We start from the raw sequence: 21,051 nt of genomic DNA, 5'->3' as shown, positions 1-21,051 counted from the left end.
CTGTGGTTATATTTGAAGGCTTCTACTGCTTTAACCCTCAGCCTGCCCAGACATCAGCAACACTGACACTTGCACCTGTCAAACTGCACCCCCCTTGAAAGGCCAGAGCCAAGACACACCAATGAATGCAGGCACAGGCTTTATCATGGATTTAGCCCAGAGTGGTAGTATTGGCAGCCATATCCCATCTTCACACATTAGAGAAATACTTGCAATGTTTTTTGACTCAATATTATAAATAAGCCACCTCAAACAAAAGCTGTTGGATCTTTCTTTCCCCTTCTGTTTTAAAAACAGTCCCTTTCATTCACTATCAGCTGTCATTTTATAATTAGTAGCCTTCAGTTTTCTCAAGAGTAAAAAAAGTAGATGTTTTCCTTGTGTCTGAAAATTGTTACAGATAAGCCAAATAGAAATATTGTTTTTTAACACATCTTTGTTCTCAAAATGACTCCAAGAGCTCCAATCTAATCAGTTGCCCAGGGAAATTGTGGATGCCCCCTCCTTGGAAGTGTTCAAGTCCAGGGTGGATGGGCCCTTGAGCAACCTGGTCTTGAGGTAGGTGTCCCTGCCTATGCTGGGATCTTGGAACTAGTTTATCTCTACAGCCCCTTCCAACCCAAACCATTTTATGATTTATTCCATGTCCAACAAGCATCTGTAAATTTAATTTGGCAAGGTTTTCCACTTCCCTTTTCCTAAGCTGCATTAATTTTCACCTTGAAACTAAGCTGCAATACAAATTCTGCCTGTTCTCTCTTTTTAAAAAAGTAATGAAAAACAAGAAGGCAAGTGAATTACTGAAAACAAGAACTTCTGACTAGACATCAAGCTATGCTAATGAAGCCAGCACACCAGGATGGCTGATAGCTGTGCATTGCCACATGCTATCTGGATGCCCATACAAGGATGCTTTATATGTGTGAGCTGCTGGTTCTCTTGCTGAAAAGCAGCCAGTTAGGTGCCCAGCTAAGTACATCAGAAGGGGTGTGCATGTGTGGTGTTCCTGAACACAAAGGCATCTGATTCTCTCAGTACAGATTGAGAACAGTGGGAGTGAGTGTGGGTAAAGATACAGGAAGATAATTTCTGCACAGAGGTGGGTAAGAGTCACAAGACCTCCCTATAAGTGCAGTCTTAATTGGAATTGGCATGATTTCCCTTGGCTTACAAGCTCCAGCCCAGACAATTGCTTTGACGCTTTAACCCACCTTCCTCTGACTTTGTGATGATTTTGGTGATGACTTATTAAGTCACATGCTTGGAAAAAGTTGCTCCTCCTTTTCCACCAAGCCATTTGTATTTCAAGCACCCAACACCTCAGCTACTGGTGATGGACAGATAGTAAATTTGGCAAATATTTATCAAAGGTTGCATCTCTGTTGGACTGAAGTGTGACAGGCCTGTGCAAGCTTGTATACCCACATAAATTCATTACACATTCAAGCCCATTGTCCTGGTATGGTCTAAACAACACTCAAAAGCAACAACAACATTATTTGTAAAAGCAAAAACTCCAGATAAAGAGGCTTTCACAGTCAGCAATACTCTTCTGCACGGACTGATTCCAGATTAATTTTTAAGTTACCACTTTGGTACTTAGCACACAGTACTATGTTTATATACACACATACCTACATATTCTTGTCAAGTAAACATGCAGAAAATGCACCCAAAATCTCAAAAGTCAACTCAAAAAAATACCTATGGCTGGAGCATTTATGCAGAGTTCTCTGGCCAACAGAAGGAAAGTTTTTCCCAGCACATAGACATTCACCTGTTAAAAGACAAAAAACACCATTATTTAAATCCTGTACCACAAATATTTTTAATAGAACAATTATACAGAAAGGAAAAAAATAACCACAACTTACAAAATATTAAACCGCTTTTAAAAATTCATCTTAAGTAATGCAATTGATACACATAGGTATAGAGTAATACTTGGTGCTTATCAAAAGCTGCACAAACTAACACTAAATCAAAGCATAAGTTTATACTGATAAAATTACAAAAAGTTGTTTATTATGCTCTTCAGTCAGCTCAGTGTTGCTCTGTAGTAGTACTCTGACAAGTTTTTGGTGTACATCTAACACCTTGAAACATTGTTGACTTTAATATCAGTATATATAAAGTGTCATTCATCTTGTAATGTAACAGAACTGTGCAAATACTCACAAGTTAGTGCAAATTTCAGCTCTGCATGATCATGTGAAGTGAGATAATTAAGTATTACACAAGCACATGCCAAACTTTTCCACCAAAACAAGGAGTGGTGCTACATGCCCCAAGGGTTATTTGTCATTTCTTACTGTTTGGACATTGCCCCAGATCACCCTACTTAAAAAAAAAAAATTAATAACTTCAGGAAGACACTACCAAGCCTGCTAAGGAGCCTGAGCCAGATTCTGCTCCCATCCCCTTCTTCATTGCTGCACTAAGGAGGGTGGAAACTGAGGGGAGGAGTTACTCTTCATACTCTGATTAGCAATTTATTGCATAGGTGACTACATTTGTATTTTAAAAGTCTGAGGAAGTTTTCTTTCACTATCTTAAGATGTGTTTTTGTGGTCAGCAAGAAAGACAGGATATACTCTAGTTCCTAATCAGCTCCAAACATTCCCACGAAGTTCCAAGAACACCTTGCTCCCCCCCCCCCAAGACACATATAAAGGTCAAAGTTAGTAGAAAAAAAAATCTTCATCCTGCTACACTGCAAGCAATTTTATAAAAAATATATTTTTAGGGTAATATATACTCTGTTGCTCTTATGTAACAGAACTGCCACTCTCTTTCCTACGCCAGGGTACTGAAAGTGTTTACTAAGCAGTCAATTACACAGTTGAGTTGTTGATTGTGGTACAAGCCTCTAGAAATAAAAAATAATGTACTACGTATATTCTCTTTCAGTTTCACAAATCAGCTTTGTCAACATTAGTTTAGAAGCAAGCTTTTTTCCCAAGTTTATTGATGCTTCTACCAATGCAGCAAAAATAAATATATATACATCAACAAACAAACTTGACACATTTTCACTTAACACTTCAAAACTTTCTTTTTGGAAAAATATTCCCACATGATTTTTTTCTCAAATTAAAAAAGTTTAAAAAATGAGAACTTCAAAGAAATCCTCAGAATGATCAAGTAACCTGAAAGTGACTGCCCAATCAAGTGTACATGATATGTAGTTAATTCATTCCATATTTACTGCAAAGTACTTAATATCTTCCATGCTTTGCCTGATGAATGGTTGGACTGGTCTGGAAGGTACAAAAGTAGAATCTTAAATTTACCATCCTTTTTTTCCTGAAATACCAGGCAACAGAAAACTACTATTGCATGGGAGCTAAGTGAACAAAATATGCCCTCTGAATAACAAGAAATATTTCTTAGGAAATAAGTCATCAAATGTTATACAGAAATAAAAGCACCACCAAATCTGGCAATTTATACAGGAATTTGAGAGCATCTGACTTTCCATGAGCCACAGAGACAGCAAAGTATCTGCAGTGTTTCAGTTGGCTTTAGATGTTCTACAATCACTCTAAGTTTGGAATGGCTTGCTCTGACCTTTTGTCTAAGAAATATTAACATAAAGGAGTGGGGGTTTGGCTGTAGTTTCAGCCTTCTAACTTGGCCGACCAAGTTGCTGTAAATCTTAAACCTCATCACTTAGATCTTGTTCTGCAGGGATGATTTCTCTGCACTAATCAATAAAGTTACTTCAGTGGAGCCAAGTACATATGATGTTTCCATCAGAGGCTTCACAAACTCATCTACTTCTTTCATTTTAGACTACAAAAAACCCCTCAGATTCAGACAAGTGCATCTCCTTCTGGCTTTTTTTCTAACGACATCCAAATACTTCATGTTTGTCCCCATCAAACCATGTCACTCTCTAAGAAACTCCTCCCAAGCAAACTTTCCATAAATGCAGTCATCAAAGAACAAATAAGTATGAAGAGGCATAAATAAGCAGTGAAATTTTAGTGAAGTTTTAACAATCAAAGTGGGTGCCAAATTAAATGTAAAGCAAAGGCAAATGCATAATAAAATTGCTCAATGACTGTTTTTTATCTTCCTTTCCTTGGCCTAACTAAAAGTCTCTGGATCCATGGTCTACTTGAGAACTAAGGTACTTAAATCTAACCTGCTTTTCCACTTCACCCACATCATCAGTGTTTCATGAGCAACTTCAAGGTGAAGGCAGTGTATTTACACAAAATAATAAATTCAAATAGAAATGATACATCAGGGAATTCCTTTCTTTTGATCACAAGTGCATTTCTTTGCAGTTTCTGGTTACTCCCTATTTAGAAGGAAAGCACAATATAAAGTGGATTACAGTCTCTATATTGTTTTCCTCATGAAACCCACACATTTTTAATCCCAGGGTAAAGTCACAAAACAAATCAGGAATATTTAATTCCTTCCAGTTTTCCAGACAAATCAGTAGGAAAAGAGACTCAGCCCCTCTCAAACAATACACTTCTCATAAATGGCAAATTAAGGATGGCATAAAGCTCACCCAGAAATCTGTCAGAGCACTGAACTGCTGAAACATGTTTAAGAACTTCTGATTTTAGAGGAAGGCCCTTTCACTAAAATATTATGCCACTGTCTCCAATTTTAACTATTACTCACACACACATTCTGTGACCAATGAGATATGATAGATATTTAATAGGCATATAGATAAAGTCTTTCTTTACTCTCTTAATTTGTATTTTTTTCACACTCCATTAAGCTTAGAAAATTAAGAGAATTAATTTAGAGACCTACTTTAATTTCTAGCTCTTTCTTCATTAAGAACTTCTTATAAAAATTCATATACTCCAATCCATCAAAAGCTTAACACTCCGAATTTAGAACCATATGACATTTGCATTCATAAAACCTAATTTTATGAGTCCTTAGAATGGTGAATAAACAAAAATGCCCTTTTAAAAGGATGTCTCTGGCTTGAACTGGAATTGATGCAGCTTTAAAGCTTCCCATATCAACTTTGGCCTCTTGTCCCCTCCTTAATTTAAAAGGATCATACTGAAAAACAGTATTTGCCCCAAATTCTCCCCCAGTGTAAGAGTAACAATTTTACTATAGACTTTCATGAGACTTGTGCTCTCATGTATTTTGATCATATATTAACATTTTCTAAACTTGAGGCAATCACTAGGTTTGAACATCAGTACCTGGTACAAAGAGGGGTGTCAATCTCTGACAGAGAGGATATTTTAATATCTGCATACCCCAATAGTTTTTACCATATTATTTTACAATCAGTTTACATTTAACAGAAGAAATTTACAAATATATGGGGACCTGCCAGTGATTTGGGGTTTTGTTGTTTTTGTGTGTTTGGTTGGTTGGGTTGGGTTTTCTTTTGGCTTTATATATTAAAAAAAAACCCAATAAGATTCTTCAGTAGGAGGACATCCTTCAGACAAAACGTATGTGTTCACCAAGGCACTGAAAAAAACCCACAACCAAAATTAAAATAAAAAAAACCCCAATGTTTTTACCCTTAAGGTTTTAGAGAGAACTTAACATACTGTAAGATGTCCTTTACCAATAGTTAATTTCTGCCATTGTTACATAAGACTTTTTATTAGTTAAAAGGGGCATTTGAAGAGGCTTCTAATTATTCAGTTAAATCTTTCTATAAAGATCCTTTCACTCTTTGCCCTTCACAGTATTTTTTTGGAGACAGGCTTTTCATTTCACATCTGTCAGTCATCAAATGCTGATTTCAAAGGGACACTTCCATAGGGACTCTTATCCTTTCAGAATTTCATCTTGCTTTCACATCATGCTTGATGTGTTCACAAATACCAATATACTGGTGCTTTTAGAAATAACAACAAACACCTCCTTTCCAGTGACACAGGAATTCAGCTCTTCATCAGTTTTACACCTTCCAGAATTTTAAACTCTCTTTGGGAAATAAGGCATCTCCCATTCATACAGTTACCAGGTCACTTTACCTTCTGGGCAGTGACAAAAATGAAAGCTGCAATCATTCAATGAGTGCTTTTGCTTGACCATAATTTCCATATATTTATAAATCAATATTCTATCACCGTGAGCAATTTCCAAAAAGACTTTTCAAGATCATGGTGTGGCATTCTGGAAAAAATATTGCAAATGGTGACAGTGTTTAAGGTCTTCTGTCTTTTAGGAAGACAAAGACTGGGCAGTTGGAACACGATGAGAATTCACACTGTGAAACATCCATGGCTTCTTGCCTAAATAATTAAGCAAGCATGAAAAGCAAATGAGTTTTTAAGGAGAGTGTCTGTTGCTGGGGAAAGAGGCACCTGTGGTTATTTGATTCATTATTAACATTTCTAGTATAGTAATGCCTGAAGGTCCCAACCAGGTTGTTTAAATTAACTCAATCAACATAGCAATTTGCATAGGGGCAATAAAGGCAAATGCAGTCAACATGATATTAACTTTAAATGAACAAAGGGTATTAAAAACTGAGGCAAATGAGTACCGTCTGTAAGAAATGCTGTTTTACCCTGCCCTACACAACAAACTGAAACTTCTTACTTTTTGATGCATACTGCAACCAGAACATTAGATTTAACTTCAAAAGACAACTCTCAAAACTACAAACATGTACCAAACCCAGCTAGTCTGACTGCAGTTCAACCAGAGACACAAATCCAAATCAAGCAACTTCCTCTCATGCTACACTTGAAAGAGTTGCCTTCAAGTTCTGGGGGCTCTGAAGGGAGAGCCTACTTTTGCTAATCACATATGCAGTAACCCTAGCATTATTCCTTCAGCACCACAGCTGTACAATAAACATTATCATACCAATTATGCAAGAAAGTCAGGAAGTCATTTGCACCAAGCATAGAGGAGGAGAAGGCCAATGCCACCCTTCAAAAAAATAAGTAAAATCAACAATTGTATGAGAATAAGTGACAATAAAAACCCTTCTGGACAATAGAGTATTTTCACTTGACAAGATTAATTGAAGAGATGAAAACAGGGAATGAGAGTTGTGCTTGAAGTGGAGGAGAGATGGAGGACTAGATCAAGCAGGGACCAGTTACCAATATTCACTTCTTGCACATCCCCTTCCCTTACCTAGAATCAGTATAGTTCAGGTTAGAATGGATCTCACCAGGTCTCCAGCCCAACCTCCTGCTCAAAGCAGGGTGAGCTACAAGAAAGACCAGGTTGCTCAGGATCTGGAAAATTCTATAGACACAGACTACAAAACTTCTCTAAGCAACCTATTCCAAAGTTTGACTGTCCTCATGGTGAAAAACCTCTTCTTGATACCAAGTCAAAACATCTCCTTTTAATTATGCCCATTGCTGCAAATCCTCCTGCCGTGCATTCCGTTCAGATCCCAGCTCTGTCTAACATCTTTTCAGTAAGAATTATCCTTGCTTGACAGCAGGACACACCACAAGGCACACTAAAAATTATGTTCTACTAGGCTAAAACTGGAGATCAAAGCACCGCCAACACCTCTTTCCAAAGCCTTTTATGACCACATCACGAAGACCCTGAGACTGGAAATTACAAGAGGCTAAAAAAGAAACTGCCCTTTCCCAGGATGAGAAAGGCAGAGTTTCACCACACTGAAATCAAAACTTCAGCCAATTAGTTCTTCAGGTGGAAGGACTGACGTGCTCTGAAACAGATGAGCAAACTGAAGTGTTCAAAAGTTGGGCCAAGGCGAGACAAGGTTCACAGCTCTCCCACGTAAGTGAGGTCTGTTGCTTAGATTGGGCGAACAAAAAGGCAAACAAAAGGCCTGATTACAGACCTCTCCAAAGATTTTATTTGCAAGTAAAATGCAGTATCTGAAAATATAAGCAAATACTTTCCCTGTCACAGACTGATGACTGATCTACCTTCCAACTCAATCAAGATGCAGCCTCTGCACAAGGAAGGAGCCAGATTTGTAGCAGTGGTCTGGACATTTTCAGTTTATTTCAGGTAATGGTTTAAAGTCTAAATGTACCAGAAGCATATTGATTCTGACAACACTTTCAAGAGGAGGTTTGTGAGACATAGGGCATATTTCACCTCAAGTTAAAATGAGAGAAAAAAATACCAAAGAAATTGCCTTTTCGATTAAATACACACAAAAATAAAAGTTAAAAAACCAACCAAATCAAACAGAACAAAAAAGCAACTAACCACAAGAAAACCAACCATATATATAAAAAAAAAAAAACAAAAAAACACCACACAAAACCCCCCACACTCAGCATTTTGGCTTTTTCTAAGATGATAGCAATTTGAAAATCCAAAGCCCATTATGAGATGTAGCAGTTCACCAGTGGAACAAAATAAACACAACTCAATCATCAGCATAAGAGGGAAACTGATAAGAATTCTTAAACAGATTGTCATCAACTGCGAAAAGTATCCCCCTCTGCTGGGAAGTTTCAGCTGCATAATACTACTCTAAAAGCATATTACACTATAGGGGACAGAGGTTTTTTCAATTTTATTTTTATGGAGAATGGGTCCAAATCATAAAACACCTCAATAAAAAGGTTGTACAAGAAATACAGACCAGAGCCTAGGAGGACACACAGTTTCCTTTCCCTTTTTTCTTTTTCTAAAGTTAAAACAACAACAGAGAAGAAACACAAATATGTGAGGTAATTAAACAAATACTGAGTTGCAGGTAACATCAGATTCAAATCTCCTTAATCTTATTTTTAGCTACCACCTTTCCCATGTTGCAAGCTGAAGAGGTGTTGGCTGTTCCAGCACTTGCAACACATTGGTTGAAACTCATTGCTGAGGAGGGTTCCATAAGTGGGATGCAGAATGGCACAGCTGATATTGCTTCCAAGATGGCAAAAGGAAGCCATGGATGACTTTTTTCACAGGCTTTCATTGATCTTTTTTAGTGGTAGATGGAGTTAAAGCTTACTCTTTGTTTTGCTTTTCAATGAAGCAATACACAACGGGATGTTACTCTTTTTTTTTTTTCCTCAAATCCACTAAAATCTATTTCAAGGTGTTCTGCATTTCAGGCAGAAGTTTCCATGAAGATACTCCCTAAGGATGTTTCTTTCAGTAATTTTCTTGGAAAAAATCCTGCAGTCACATGATTAGGAGCCCTGCAGGTCACTTCATTTCTTGCAGCAACTAAGCTGCATCAAATAGAAAATGTTGAAGAAAACACCTCAACATTTGCTAGAAGCATCTAGAGTTGGGGAGGGTCTGCAGTATTTTGTTTCTTAGATTTTCAGATGTGATTTTTTTCTGATATAAAATTGACACATTTCTCATTTTACCAAGAAAAACAATTACCTGAATCAGTGTGACCTATTTTGCACAGATAAGGTTGAACAAGTTAAATATTTTGAAAAAAAAATAAAAAATACCACTGCCACTACTACTACTGTTAGCAACCTTTCTTTAATGATGCTCATATCCCAAGTTCAGGATGGGAGAGCTGTACTTGGGAAAAAAAAGCACTTCGAGGTATTGTAGTACCATCTAATGAGCTAATTGCTTTCCTTTTTTTGGCACTCAATCACACCAATCTGTGGGTAAAGGCTGATCTAATGCAGATTGTGCTGAAGTTTTCTGCCTGAGCCATAAATGTTTTGCCATCAAGATTTTTTTGTCTGTTTGTTTTGGTTGCGTTTAAAAAAAAACAACAAAAAACAACTCGGAGTGGGAGAAGAATCAAGCTAGGACCAGAAAAAGTCATTTCTAAGTCCTTTAACAGGACTTTCTGGCTAACTCCAGCTAAGAATAACCTTTAAGATTCCCATTTACTCATATTCACCTTAAAGAAGCTATGAAGTAGAGCACACCAGAAGTCTCCACACAGTTAAATACATAAATACAGATCATGAGACTAAAATTTTGCATTTTTTCTCCTTGTGGGGTTTACTATTTCCCTGCTACTAATCTATTTCTGTCTCTCCTATCCCTTCAGCTACCCCTCTTTAACCTTTTAATCCTCATATGCCTCATCTCAACACCTTTTCTGGTTGTAATGTACGGAAGGGAAGAAATAATTCTTGACTGTTCCTGCTGCCAATACCTTTTTTCTTTTATAGATACAATACCTCTTCCTCTTCACACTGTGTGACTGTTCTTCTTACTGTATGTCCTGATTTCAGCTGGGATAGAGTTAATAGTTGCTGTCTGGGATTAAACCACAACACTATGATCTTTCTAGCTCATAAAATTCTTAATGAAAATCACCTGTGTTTAGAAAGAAATACACGTCCCATTCTACACATGAAGAATTTGATTATAAGTAATCAAAATAATTCAGTATGAGTTTAGAAAAAGAGAAAAAAGTTGCTAATTTTAAGAACTAAACATTCATTTGATTATTGCAATTCCAGCAGATTGCTTCAAGCAATAAATAGTCTTCAGAGGATGCCATTTACCAAGACAGCTGGGAGGACAAAAATAGATGCAACTAACCTACTCACATTGTATGTAAAACAGTTATAACATGGAGAATGAGGGTAAGAGAGCATATGTCAGTAAATCTTTCCATTTCTATGTACAAAGCAAGTATGTATTTCTCTCAAAATATATTTTATAAAAACCCCCACACCTCTGTAGTGCACTCATCCATTTACACAGTATTATCTACCAAAAATGTTACCTCTGTCTTCAACATGTGTTGCTTTAAAAATGTGTAACATCTGACCCTGTGTCACTGCAGTGACTCTGAATCCTGATGACAGGAGATCATACTAACCCTGGGTGTATTTGCAGTGTTAAAAGCAAAAATATTTTATATTTAATTTTACTGAACAATTACTCAGATTTACAAATCGAGTGATTTTTCCAATTCAGAATTTTTTAAGAGAAATGAAACCACCCCAAGCAGCCCACAGTGACAGCTCTTTGTTTCAAATTAATATTTAACAATTAGCCAAAAAGTTTCAAATAAAAGAAACAGATACTATACCTGAAGAAGATCACTGAGGTCAAGTAACATGTCTGTGAAGAAGTCAAGGAATACACATGCTTGTTGAATCTGACACTGTTTCTTAATTTCGTTTGCAACCCAAAATAAAAGGAACGAAATAAACCCAGGTTTAACTGTAAAACAACCAAATGTGAGTTAGCTGCTTGGATGCACCACTGCTGATAACAGCCTGCATCCAGCCCACAGCTGAACTCTGCCATAAATTCCTGCCAGCACCCACTGCATTTACTGCACAAGTTGCATATGTGGAGTGATGGTCTTGAAGAACAAGCCAACACCTTGAGTGCTTGCAATACTCACCACATAGTGCAGTCCAAGAAAGACCCAGTGATAGCAAAAAGCAATAATACCAGCGAGACAGAATACTCCTATTACTTATTGAAGTACTTACTCTTATTATTTATTGAAAAACAAAGCAGCATGTAAGTGTCCTGTGCCATCTTAGGGGCCCAGGATACGAGAAAAAAAGATGGAAGAGCAAACTAAGAAAATTGCAGTAAGTTTCCTGTGTGCTCTTCTATAAGGACCTATCAAAGAGCTACAAAAAGAAAGCCTCTCTTCTCTGCTCTCTTCTCTGACCAAGAAAATCCATTACCTTTGAGTTCTTAATCCATCACATCTTATGCTGCTGCAAAAATACACAGTCTACAGCCCATTACAAACACAGTTGGAACTCATAGCTAAAAACAAGCCAAAACTACAAAAAGTTTCCACATAAGTAAGCACACTCATATATCGTCATAGCAATAAAGAAAAAAGGAAAAAAACAACCCAAACAAAGCACCACCATTAAGCTTAGGTGCAAAGGTAGCTTTCTCACTCTATCAAAGTAACAAACACAATCTGGGTCTCCTATCAGCTACTCAGGTGTGGCTTACACGTTGTAAAAAGGTTCCAGTTTTACCATTAAAAGGAGTGTCCAAGTGAAGTGTGAGAGCAGGAAAGAGAGAAGCAAAGCAAGCAGACAGGTGGGGTGTATGTCAGTTTGTGTATGTAGCAATAAAAATGGGGAAAATGTCAGTATAGTTCATCATGGTAAGGCAAGAATTAGTGTAAGTTACTCCTAAAGTATGCCAGAGTAATACAGTACACACTTCTTCTAAACATTATCAGCCATGGAATAGAGCAAGTCAGACAATGCAATCAGTTTATATATAAACATTTGTCTCACTAAGAATTTTTGTCCTTGAGCATTTCTATCCTTTGTTTGCATTTAAATTTACAATATGTTAATATTATTTGGTGAAAGTTAATTTTAGCATAAGAAAAACCCAGCAAAGCTGGATATTTAATTAGCTGAAAACTCGATGTCTGTAAAAAAAAAATCCAAAATTCCTTATGCATTCTACTATGCAAGACATTACAGTAATTTTGAATGTTAACACAATGAGGAAATTGGTAACAAAAACAATTTGTAAAATATAGAACTCAGAAACTTACACAAAGCATTACTGAATTTGACACAGCTTCTTGGTCGAAGTAGTGAGAAAGGAGAAAACGGAAAAAATTTTAACATTGAAATTGCCAAGGAATCATAATATGAGTCAGCTCAAACAGACAGAAGAAGAAATCACCACACCAGTTTTATGGTTGAGAAACATTATAGGTCTGAAAATACTCCTAGCTCATTACTGACTTAAAGTGTTTGCTTATTCCATGCTCTGAGACACTAAAAAATTGTAAAAAAAAGTTTGCTAAAATTGTAACTCTTCACTGATAGATTTCATCACAATTTAAAACCAAAACCAAACAAAACCAACAAAAAATTATAGGAAGAGCAGCTCATTAGTATCTGAAGCACCAAAGTGAGCAACCAAGTGGTCCCAGAGTCTGCCTCTTGCCACTGAAAACAGAGGAGACAAAGAGACCAGTCCAGATCCCAGGTGAGCCAGTGTAACTTTCCTCACCTAGGTATTTCACAGTTATAGTAATGATATCTATACACGCAACAACTCTTCATCCACCTCAAATTGTTAAAAAACACTTGAAGAACTAAACTTAATAGCACATTAGAAGTGCTCAGGCTCTATTACTGTAAGAAAAAAAAAAAGAAAAATACAAATTTTTGTCCATGTAAAAAGAAACAGAGAGTACTGCAGGCATGAGTAACAACAAAATATTAGAGCTAAGAATATGGAAAATTCACTTGCAGGCTGCAAGTGCTCTAAATTACACTGTAGATGCTTTAACAAACAGTTGCTTTGCTCCTTAGAGCAGTTAGTTCAAATGTCCATTGAAACTGTAAGCAAAGGTCACAGTAAAAATGTGGCATTTCTGGGTTTCATTTAAGGTAGCCTCCAGCACTCACTCTCCCTGATCAGACGTGTAGCTGCTACAGCAAAGCAAAAGCAAAGGGGAAATCTAAGTCGTGCAGTGGCAATGAGTTGGCCTTTACTGGGAATATTGTGAGCACAATTATCAGCAGGAAGTAGTTGTAAAAACAGGCAGTTGTTTTCAAACTCCTGTTCAAAGTTGGAACAGTTCAGGAGAACATACAACAGCTGAAAACAACAGATAATACTTAATATGTATTCAAAAATTATACAATCATAAGATAAATGTTTTCTTTGAAGCCAAAAGAAAACAATGATACTTTACATACAGAGACTGCAAGCACATGGAAAAGTTCTAAAGGGATAGAAAGCTACTGATATTGTGGATATACCCATGCAAAATAACAGGGCATAAGCCCAACTGGACTCAGGTTAAAAAAAACAAAACAAAAACATTAGCAGTTTAAGCCACTTCTCCTTTTCTGTTTATTTTTTACGATAACCTCACAAAGATATGAGATTGACTGCCCATCATTAGAAACTTTAAAATCAAAATAAGGTAAGTCCAAAGGCTTTACTTCAAAATATTTAATTTAAGAGAATCCTTTGACCAGCATAATGCAAGAGGTCAGGCCAAGTGGCCAGAGTTCTTCTTTTCTGCCTTTTATAATCTCATAATCTGTGGATAACGTGAGAGCACCATGAATCACAGCAATAATGATCTCATTCTCAGCACCAGAGGAAACAAAAGTTCATGATTAAATGAATCGTACCGGAAACCTAAAACCCTCAATACCAAAACAAGCATGTGTTTGTCCTGCAGATAGGCCAAGATTTCACATATTCCAGCAGTTTTCAAGTACTTACATGCAGCAAAACCTCCTTGGTTTTCAATATTAACAGTTAGCAGGAGGCAAACCCACCACTGGCCAAAGTTACATATAGAGATACAGGAATAAATTGTTAAGATGCTTCTAAAATAACAACTATCATTTACAATACAGGTATTGCTCCAACTTTAAAAAAATAAATGAAAATTAATAAATCTTTATTTTAGTGTCTGATAATCTACAATAATCAGGAAACCTTCAAACCTATTATTTCATGCTACTGTATCAAAATGCTTCCACTACTAGCCTGACATCTGGGAGATACGGGCACATATGAACAGCAGAGAGAAGACAGAAAGTATTTCCTTTAGTTAGTTACTTTTCATAAGCTATCCTCAGAACTTCTTTTACTTATTTTTACAAGATTACTACAAAACCAGCCATACCACAGAAAGAGGACTAATGCTAAGGAATCATGACTACAAGACACTCATCAGAAATTTGCCATTCATGAGTCATGCTGCCCATTAATCAAAGATTACCTTTTTTCAGTTGAAGCAAAGTTTAAGCTTTGTTTCTAACAAAACCTAAAAACAAATCCTTTAGATATATAAAAAATATAAACATTAAGTCCCTCTCTGTACTCAACAAGAGCAGTTTAGCTGACTGCAAACAAAAATGCAAAGCTTAATAAGAAGACTGACTGAAAACAAGGAAAATACTAAATATTATACTAATTTTTTTTCCAGTTCTAAATGAAATATATGCAATTTCAGTGTTATGGTTCTGTATAATCTATATCAAAGATGTGAACTTCCCAGAAGCACTTACAATAAAAAATATATGGAGATAACACAAAATAGAAGGTGGACATAGAAATGGAGTAATACCAGGGTAAAAAAAACTAGTGACATCATTTGGCTGGCCTTGAACCCAGTTTTCACCTTTCAGTTCAACACCAAATTCACAAGCTTCCTTTTCCATATTTTCATATGCCAAGTGATTTCTGATAATGTCTTGCTATTGTATCTCTGCTGCTTTACAAACCTTCACCATTTAAATTAGCAATTAATTAAAGTTGAATGACAGCAGTAATTGTTTAAAGTAAACATTTCTCTTTGAAATGACAGTGAACTAAAATGATTAGAAAATAATAACCAAACCCAATTATTTTGTAGAAAACTCATTTTTGATAACTAATAAAAGCATTGCTGTGAGGCTGAAATCCTACAGAGCCAGCTTCCAAGTTTCTGAGGTTTGCAGTTTTGGGGCAAACAAGACCACATATCACAGGTTGCACTCAAGTGTACAAATAAAATCAGCATTTAACAAAACAAGCTGGTAAGCAAAAATGCCATTCTCATAAAAAGCCATCTTTATTTATATATGTAGAATAATGCATGAGAAAAAAATTAACTACATTTTGGTCCGTGGGGTTTTTTTCCTTCTTTGCAGACACAACTCTGTTTACAGCACATCTCTACTTCACGAAACTGTATTTTTCTATATTCTCTATTCCAAAATCCCCGATTTAGGGGCTAAAAGCAGTGGTGCTGTATTCCTTCCCCAGACAAAGGAGGATGTTTCTCTAGCAGTTCCCTTTCAGCACATGCAACACCTCTATCTTCACGCTGAAGACAAAGTTCACAGCAGAAATTCAGCAGCACGCAACCACCTGGGCAGATTATTAAGAAACAAGACGGGCACTGTGGGCTGCATTCAGCCTGCCTCGTGTCATGGTGTTAACTGGATGGGTTAGCAGTGGAGCTTTCTGGCTCACCTAAGATCTGAATTAGCCTCTGACACCACTTCTCACTTCTTCTGTCTCCAGCAACTGCAGACAAATTCTAGGGCAGGCAGGCTGCTGGCTGGCGCCTCAGCCTGTTAGACGGGATGGATCCAAACCTGCCAGCTACATTAACCTCCAGACTCCCCAGTGCACACACAGTTCAGTCTTTACTAAATTAATGCTGTAGCTCTTCTTAATAATTGTCTTCAGAGTCATTCCCACTCAGAGGGATGTTTTCAAAAGCACGCCAGGCTCGCTGAATATGCAGCGATTGATCAGCACTTTTGAAAACGCAGCCCCTTTGGAGAGTTGTGTCTGTCTTCAAAGGACTCTGGCAAGGCTGTGTCCCCAGTGATACTGACTTCAAGTAAATAATCTCCTTTGTGGAATATAGCAAAGTATTTACACAGTTGTATGTAAATTTACAAACGTGGAGCAACAAGATGGAAAAAAAGTGAAACAAAAATAAATAAAAAATGATTTCTTGTCACAAAGTGCATGTATAGTCAACTCTCAATTATTCAACATACCAGATGGATAAAATATTAAAAATAATCCATACTAAGCTACTGGAAGATAATCTAGTTAGTGTATTTGCTTTGGGAAAAGAAAATTTAGGCATAGAATGAAAAAATGTAAATATTAATGTAAACATTTTGAGAGACACAAGATTAACCATCAACCTGGATAAAGTGACCATGTGTAAGTAACAGTTGGATACAGTCAAAAACAGTGGCCAAGCAAGAAAGAGAGACCCCGTACCCTGAACAGTAAATTGAACAAGTGTTGGTGAGGGAAAACAAGAGAGGTTGCTAGGAGAAGCAAGGTTTAAGGAAGAACTTAAAAGAACAGTGGGGCTGGCAGACAAGAATGGGAGAGAGGCACCAGGAAAGGAGCAAAGCTCAGGCTGCAAGGGGAAGAGAAACAAAAGCAAATAGTAAAATCACTGAAGAAAACATTCTGTCTGAAAAGAGTTCAAACACATAAGCAGGTATGAAATTTCATGGCCCAAAAATCTGCACAGAATGACCATTTGATAATCAAGTGGGCATTTAAAAACAGCAGCTGGGAAGAAGGACACCAAGAGTAAAAAATTAAGAAGACTTAGAGTTCAGTTGTCTCTCTTTTCCCTGTATGTAAATGTGTAAAGGTTCCAACACTTGTACCAACAGTGAAAGAAATGTTTCACAAAACCCAAGAGACAGAGATTTGGAAGAACTCCTCTGAGATGACAGTGAGGTTTCAGCACAGCAGCAGCACACACCCAGGGAAACACAGAGCAGCTGGCTCAGACAGAGAAGCAGCAGACCCCAGGAGCAGAGAAAAAAAATCCCTGCCTCCTCAGAAGAGGCAAAGGAAAACCAGCACTGTCATGAGCTGCCCACTCTGCTTGTCAGAAAGCTCCTAACTGAAGAGTTTGGAAAGATACATAAGAAGAAAAAAAAAAATTTTAAAAATTATGTACTAGAGCTGTGGTTTGCTTGGCACTTTACACCAGCATGAATGAAGAGAACAATCTCAGTCTGCCCCAAAATGGTTTGATTCTGGCCCATCACCACTCTCTTCCTTAGGCTGCTATTTGTGCAGGAACATGGCAAATGAGCTTAGGGCAACATCCAAAATAAGTAATTTTTTTCTTCTATTTTTACCCCCTATTTTCAGCTGGATTAATTCCCTATTTCACAGGAACAAACACCTGGGCTGATAGAAGGCCTGGGAAGGACTGGGGGAGGAAAAACAAGTATTTTTTTCTCCTATTTTCATCTGGATTAATTCCCTATTTCACAGGCACAAACACCTGGGCTGATAAAAGGCCGGGGATGGACTGGGGGAGGACTGAGCAGGCAAGGGCAAAGCAAGATGACTTTTTTCTGAAGCCGTGCCAGCTCCCAGCAACTTAAAGTACTCATCAAAACTAAAGCCTGAGACAGTATCTCACAGTCACCCATCCCACCTTCTCAAATTTCTCTTGAAAGTAACAGTTTGCAGAGTTCCGCCCAGCTTGCTCCAAAACACAAAGACCTACCTTATCTGAAGGAGAAACCTTAAAACAAATAAGGAGCCAAAGCCTGAAGAATAACTGCTTTATAGTAGACCAAAATCTTATAAAACCGATAACGCCTTCCTTGTTTTAAGAACATGCACAGTTCCTGTGTAAAAGTTCATCAGAGCACTGCTCTGGCTTACTCACAGTAAACATCCAGCTATATTTTTGTCTAAAAGTAGCATTACTGTGCTCAATTAAACCAGAACAAAACCAAATTCTGTAGATACAGAGTGTTTTACATTTTCCATGCTGGAAGCCAAGCGTTACAACTTCGCTTTCATGCCCATACTGAGTCTAATGTGCTGGTATTAAGTGCTCCTCAGAGAATTATCTCAGAGACCTCTGCTGGGATGGGAGTGCAGCAGCTGCTGTACCCAACGCTGGGACACAGGAACTCAGATGCTCCTTTCTGCCAGTATCAGTGAAATTGATTTATCCATGCATAGGCATCATCCAGTATCTTAAACTTAAAACAGTCCCACTCATTTAGCAGAAAGTTTCTTACACTGGGGCCTTTCTTTTCACAGCTTCAACAACAAACATCCCTGCCACTGTGAGGCTGCTGAGTCCTTAATGGCCTTTGGTGAGAAGTCCAGTGGTAGCATGTGTTAAGTTTCCCTTTCTCAAAGGCCTTTTAAGAGAATCATATCAGCATATGTCATGTAACACAGTAACAGAATAAGCCCTTCTGGATCAGATGCCTGTAGGCACATACCTGCAGAAACCTCTTTCATTATTTGAACTGGTCACTTTTTGCCATGCACCAAAGGGAGCCCTTGTACCTAGAAAGCAGGCAGGATAGGAAAAGCTTTGTCCCTAATGCTGTGTTCCTGCTGATCAGAAAACCTCACCTCAGCAGGCAGGAGATTTCTCTGCTTGCCCACCCTCCCTCACACCTACAGCATTTTATTCTGGCTCTCTCCTGGGGCACAGCTGAGCAACACTTTGGCAAATCCTACCAAACGGCTTCATTACCAGTCTTGTGGTAATCTAAGCAAGTTTGATTCAAGGCATTGCTGTAATGCATAGTAACTTCCCCTGTCACTTGTCCTTGTTAAAGAACTTAAATACTGCATGGAGCTGAAAACTAGTTTATCAGCAGTGCTTGGAAATCAGTACAACACAGTTTCACACTGGCTGAACTCCTCAAAGGAGTCTGGTTTTATTACTAGCAAAGCATGGAGCTAAACTGATGCACTGCATTGATGGCCTGAAAAATCCTCAACTGCTTTCACTTTAAGAAATTATTACACTAAATATACCCAAAAAATTTCTACATGTTGACTGTACCAGAAACCTACAGAAGTCATAACAGCATAGAGGCATACACAATTTGGTTTTTATTAAAGTAAACTACATTTTCTAAAAGAGGTTTGCCTTCTGCTTCATAAAAACAGCAGCTTATCCCAAATGAGTTATTAATTATGCATTTTACCAAATAAAGATGAATGCATCAAGCACAGGCTACACTTTAGAGTGCTGCTTATGAATAGTCAAGGAAAGTTTATTTATCAGTATAGGAGCAGAAAACTCACATTACCTCCTTGGGCAGTTAGCCAGGTATTTTGGGACATGGTAACAAACACAAGCAACTGAGTGAGCATGTCTGAATTCACCAACCTGTGGACAGGACACAATATGCAACCATGTCTTCACTTCTACTTCAGAGCAATGCACAACAAAGAGATTACTTTTAGTAACCAGTAAAAAAAAGAACTTCAATAGACTTTCTAACTTAAAAAATATCAATTTTAAATACCTTTCAACACTAGACACAGGTGATGCATCATCTTTTGAAATGGGTACAATTCTCAACACATTCCCTTTCAAGGACATAATATACTGGATTTTCAATTTAAAACAAATTTATGTCTTGAAAACTTGCCTGTAGAAAAAGATTAAATTTGGTCCTTGAACAAGTGTAAAATAACAGATTGAGGGAGGAGTTCACATGGCAGGGCAGAATGATATCTGAGACTTTAAGATGGCTAACTTTTTGGAGAGTTCAATTATTAGAATAAATCCTACAGATCATCTATTGAGTAGGGAAAATGCAGTCACGAGCATTTGATACCCTTTCATTTCACCTGTGTAAAAAGGTGGGAAATAAGTGCTTCTCCTTTGGAATCAGTTTTCCCCCAGAAAACAAACACTAGGCTGTGCCTCAGTACACTGAGCTTCTGTTTCTTCTTTGCCTCTGCCCTGCAAGAAACGCTTCATCCTTCTACATATCTTTATAATGAAGACAACAGTTGCCCCTTCCTTGGTAAAATGCTCCGAAGTCTTCTGATTATCTTACTATATTAACACACATTTTGACTCTGGGTCCCTCCAGATGTTGCCATAGTCCCTCCAAAAGGTCAGAGAAACAAGCTTTTAAATGTGCTTCTGCTATAATATTCTTGTAGTTTACTATATGGCCAATAGCTATTTTTCAGACCATATCCCTGCCTTTGAAAGAGCCCAGCTACACCCTGTCTTAATGCAATGTCCTGATATAATTAGTGGGTTTATGACTTGCAAATCAACACAGAAGTTTGCCCACCTGCCCAAAACAGGCAAAAAGGGCTTAGGAGCCAAGTGACATCCTGAGCACCTGACAATGAGAACAGACACCATTTATACTGCAGATAGAGCCACTTTTTTCAAATATGCCAGTCCTAATTTTCACACTTCCATTAACCAAAACACAACGCTAAGAAGCTCCTAGAATAACTTAGCATTCCTTTATTCAGTTTAACATTTAATTCAATTTTCCATCAGTTTGCTCTAAAATAACTTCATAAATATACATATCAATTCTCAGCGTTTAAAATGATAAAGCAAGTGTCAACTCCTTGTTTACTGGTTATTCATCTTTATGACAGAATCCTTAAAGAGCAAAAGGAAAACCCTTTATTGAGGAAAGGTGTGTGGGGGGGAAGGAGGGTATGAAGGGGCCAGAATGCACATACTGATACCCCACTGAAAACTCAGGTCTTGGGTAAGCAATCTGTTGTAATTCTGCACTTGTCACAGATACTGCAATTCTGTTGGCACTATTCTCAATATTTACTTCACTTAATTGGGAATTCCCAAAGCATTGCAAGACAATATTGCACAGCATCAGTTACTGAAGACACTGAAGTCACTTTACTTGCAAATGGCATTTCTCATGT

At 37.5% G+C, this 21,051-nt stretch overlaps 1 protein-coding gene across 2 annotated transcripts in view; it reads right to left on the bottom strand.

Annotated features, from left to right (window-relative positions):
- BRF1 (BRF1 general transcription factor IIIB subunit) overlaps nt 1-21,051 on the bottom strand; it is a 170,813-nt gene that overhangs the window by 90,511 nt on the left and 59,251 nt on the right. The window contains exons 4-5 of one of the 2 annotated variants that reach the window (XM_071745373.1): nt 10,934-10,965; nt 1,705-1,777 (exon numbers count right to left, since the gene is read on the bottom strand). In XM_071745373.1, coding sequence (XP_071601474.1) covers nt 1,705-1,777; nt 10,934-10,965 — 105 coding nt within the window. Of the gene's footprint in view, nt 1-1,704; nt 1,778-10,624; nt 10,697-10,933; nt 10,966-21,051 lie in introns of those variants that run through there. The other variant, XM_071745374.1, reaches the window with a different exon arrangement.

Source organism: Heliangelus exortis, chromosome 5, assembly GCF_036169615.1.
Source record: "Heliangelus exortis chromosome 5, bHelExo1.hap1, whole genome shotgun sequence".
Classification (NCBI taxonomy): domain Eukaryota; kingdom Metazoa; phylum Chordata; class Aves; order Apodiformes; family Trochilidae; genus Heliangelus; species Heliangelus exortis.
This window is presented reverse-complemented; position numbering and strand designations above follow the sequence as displayed.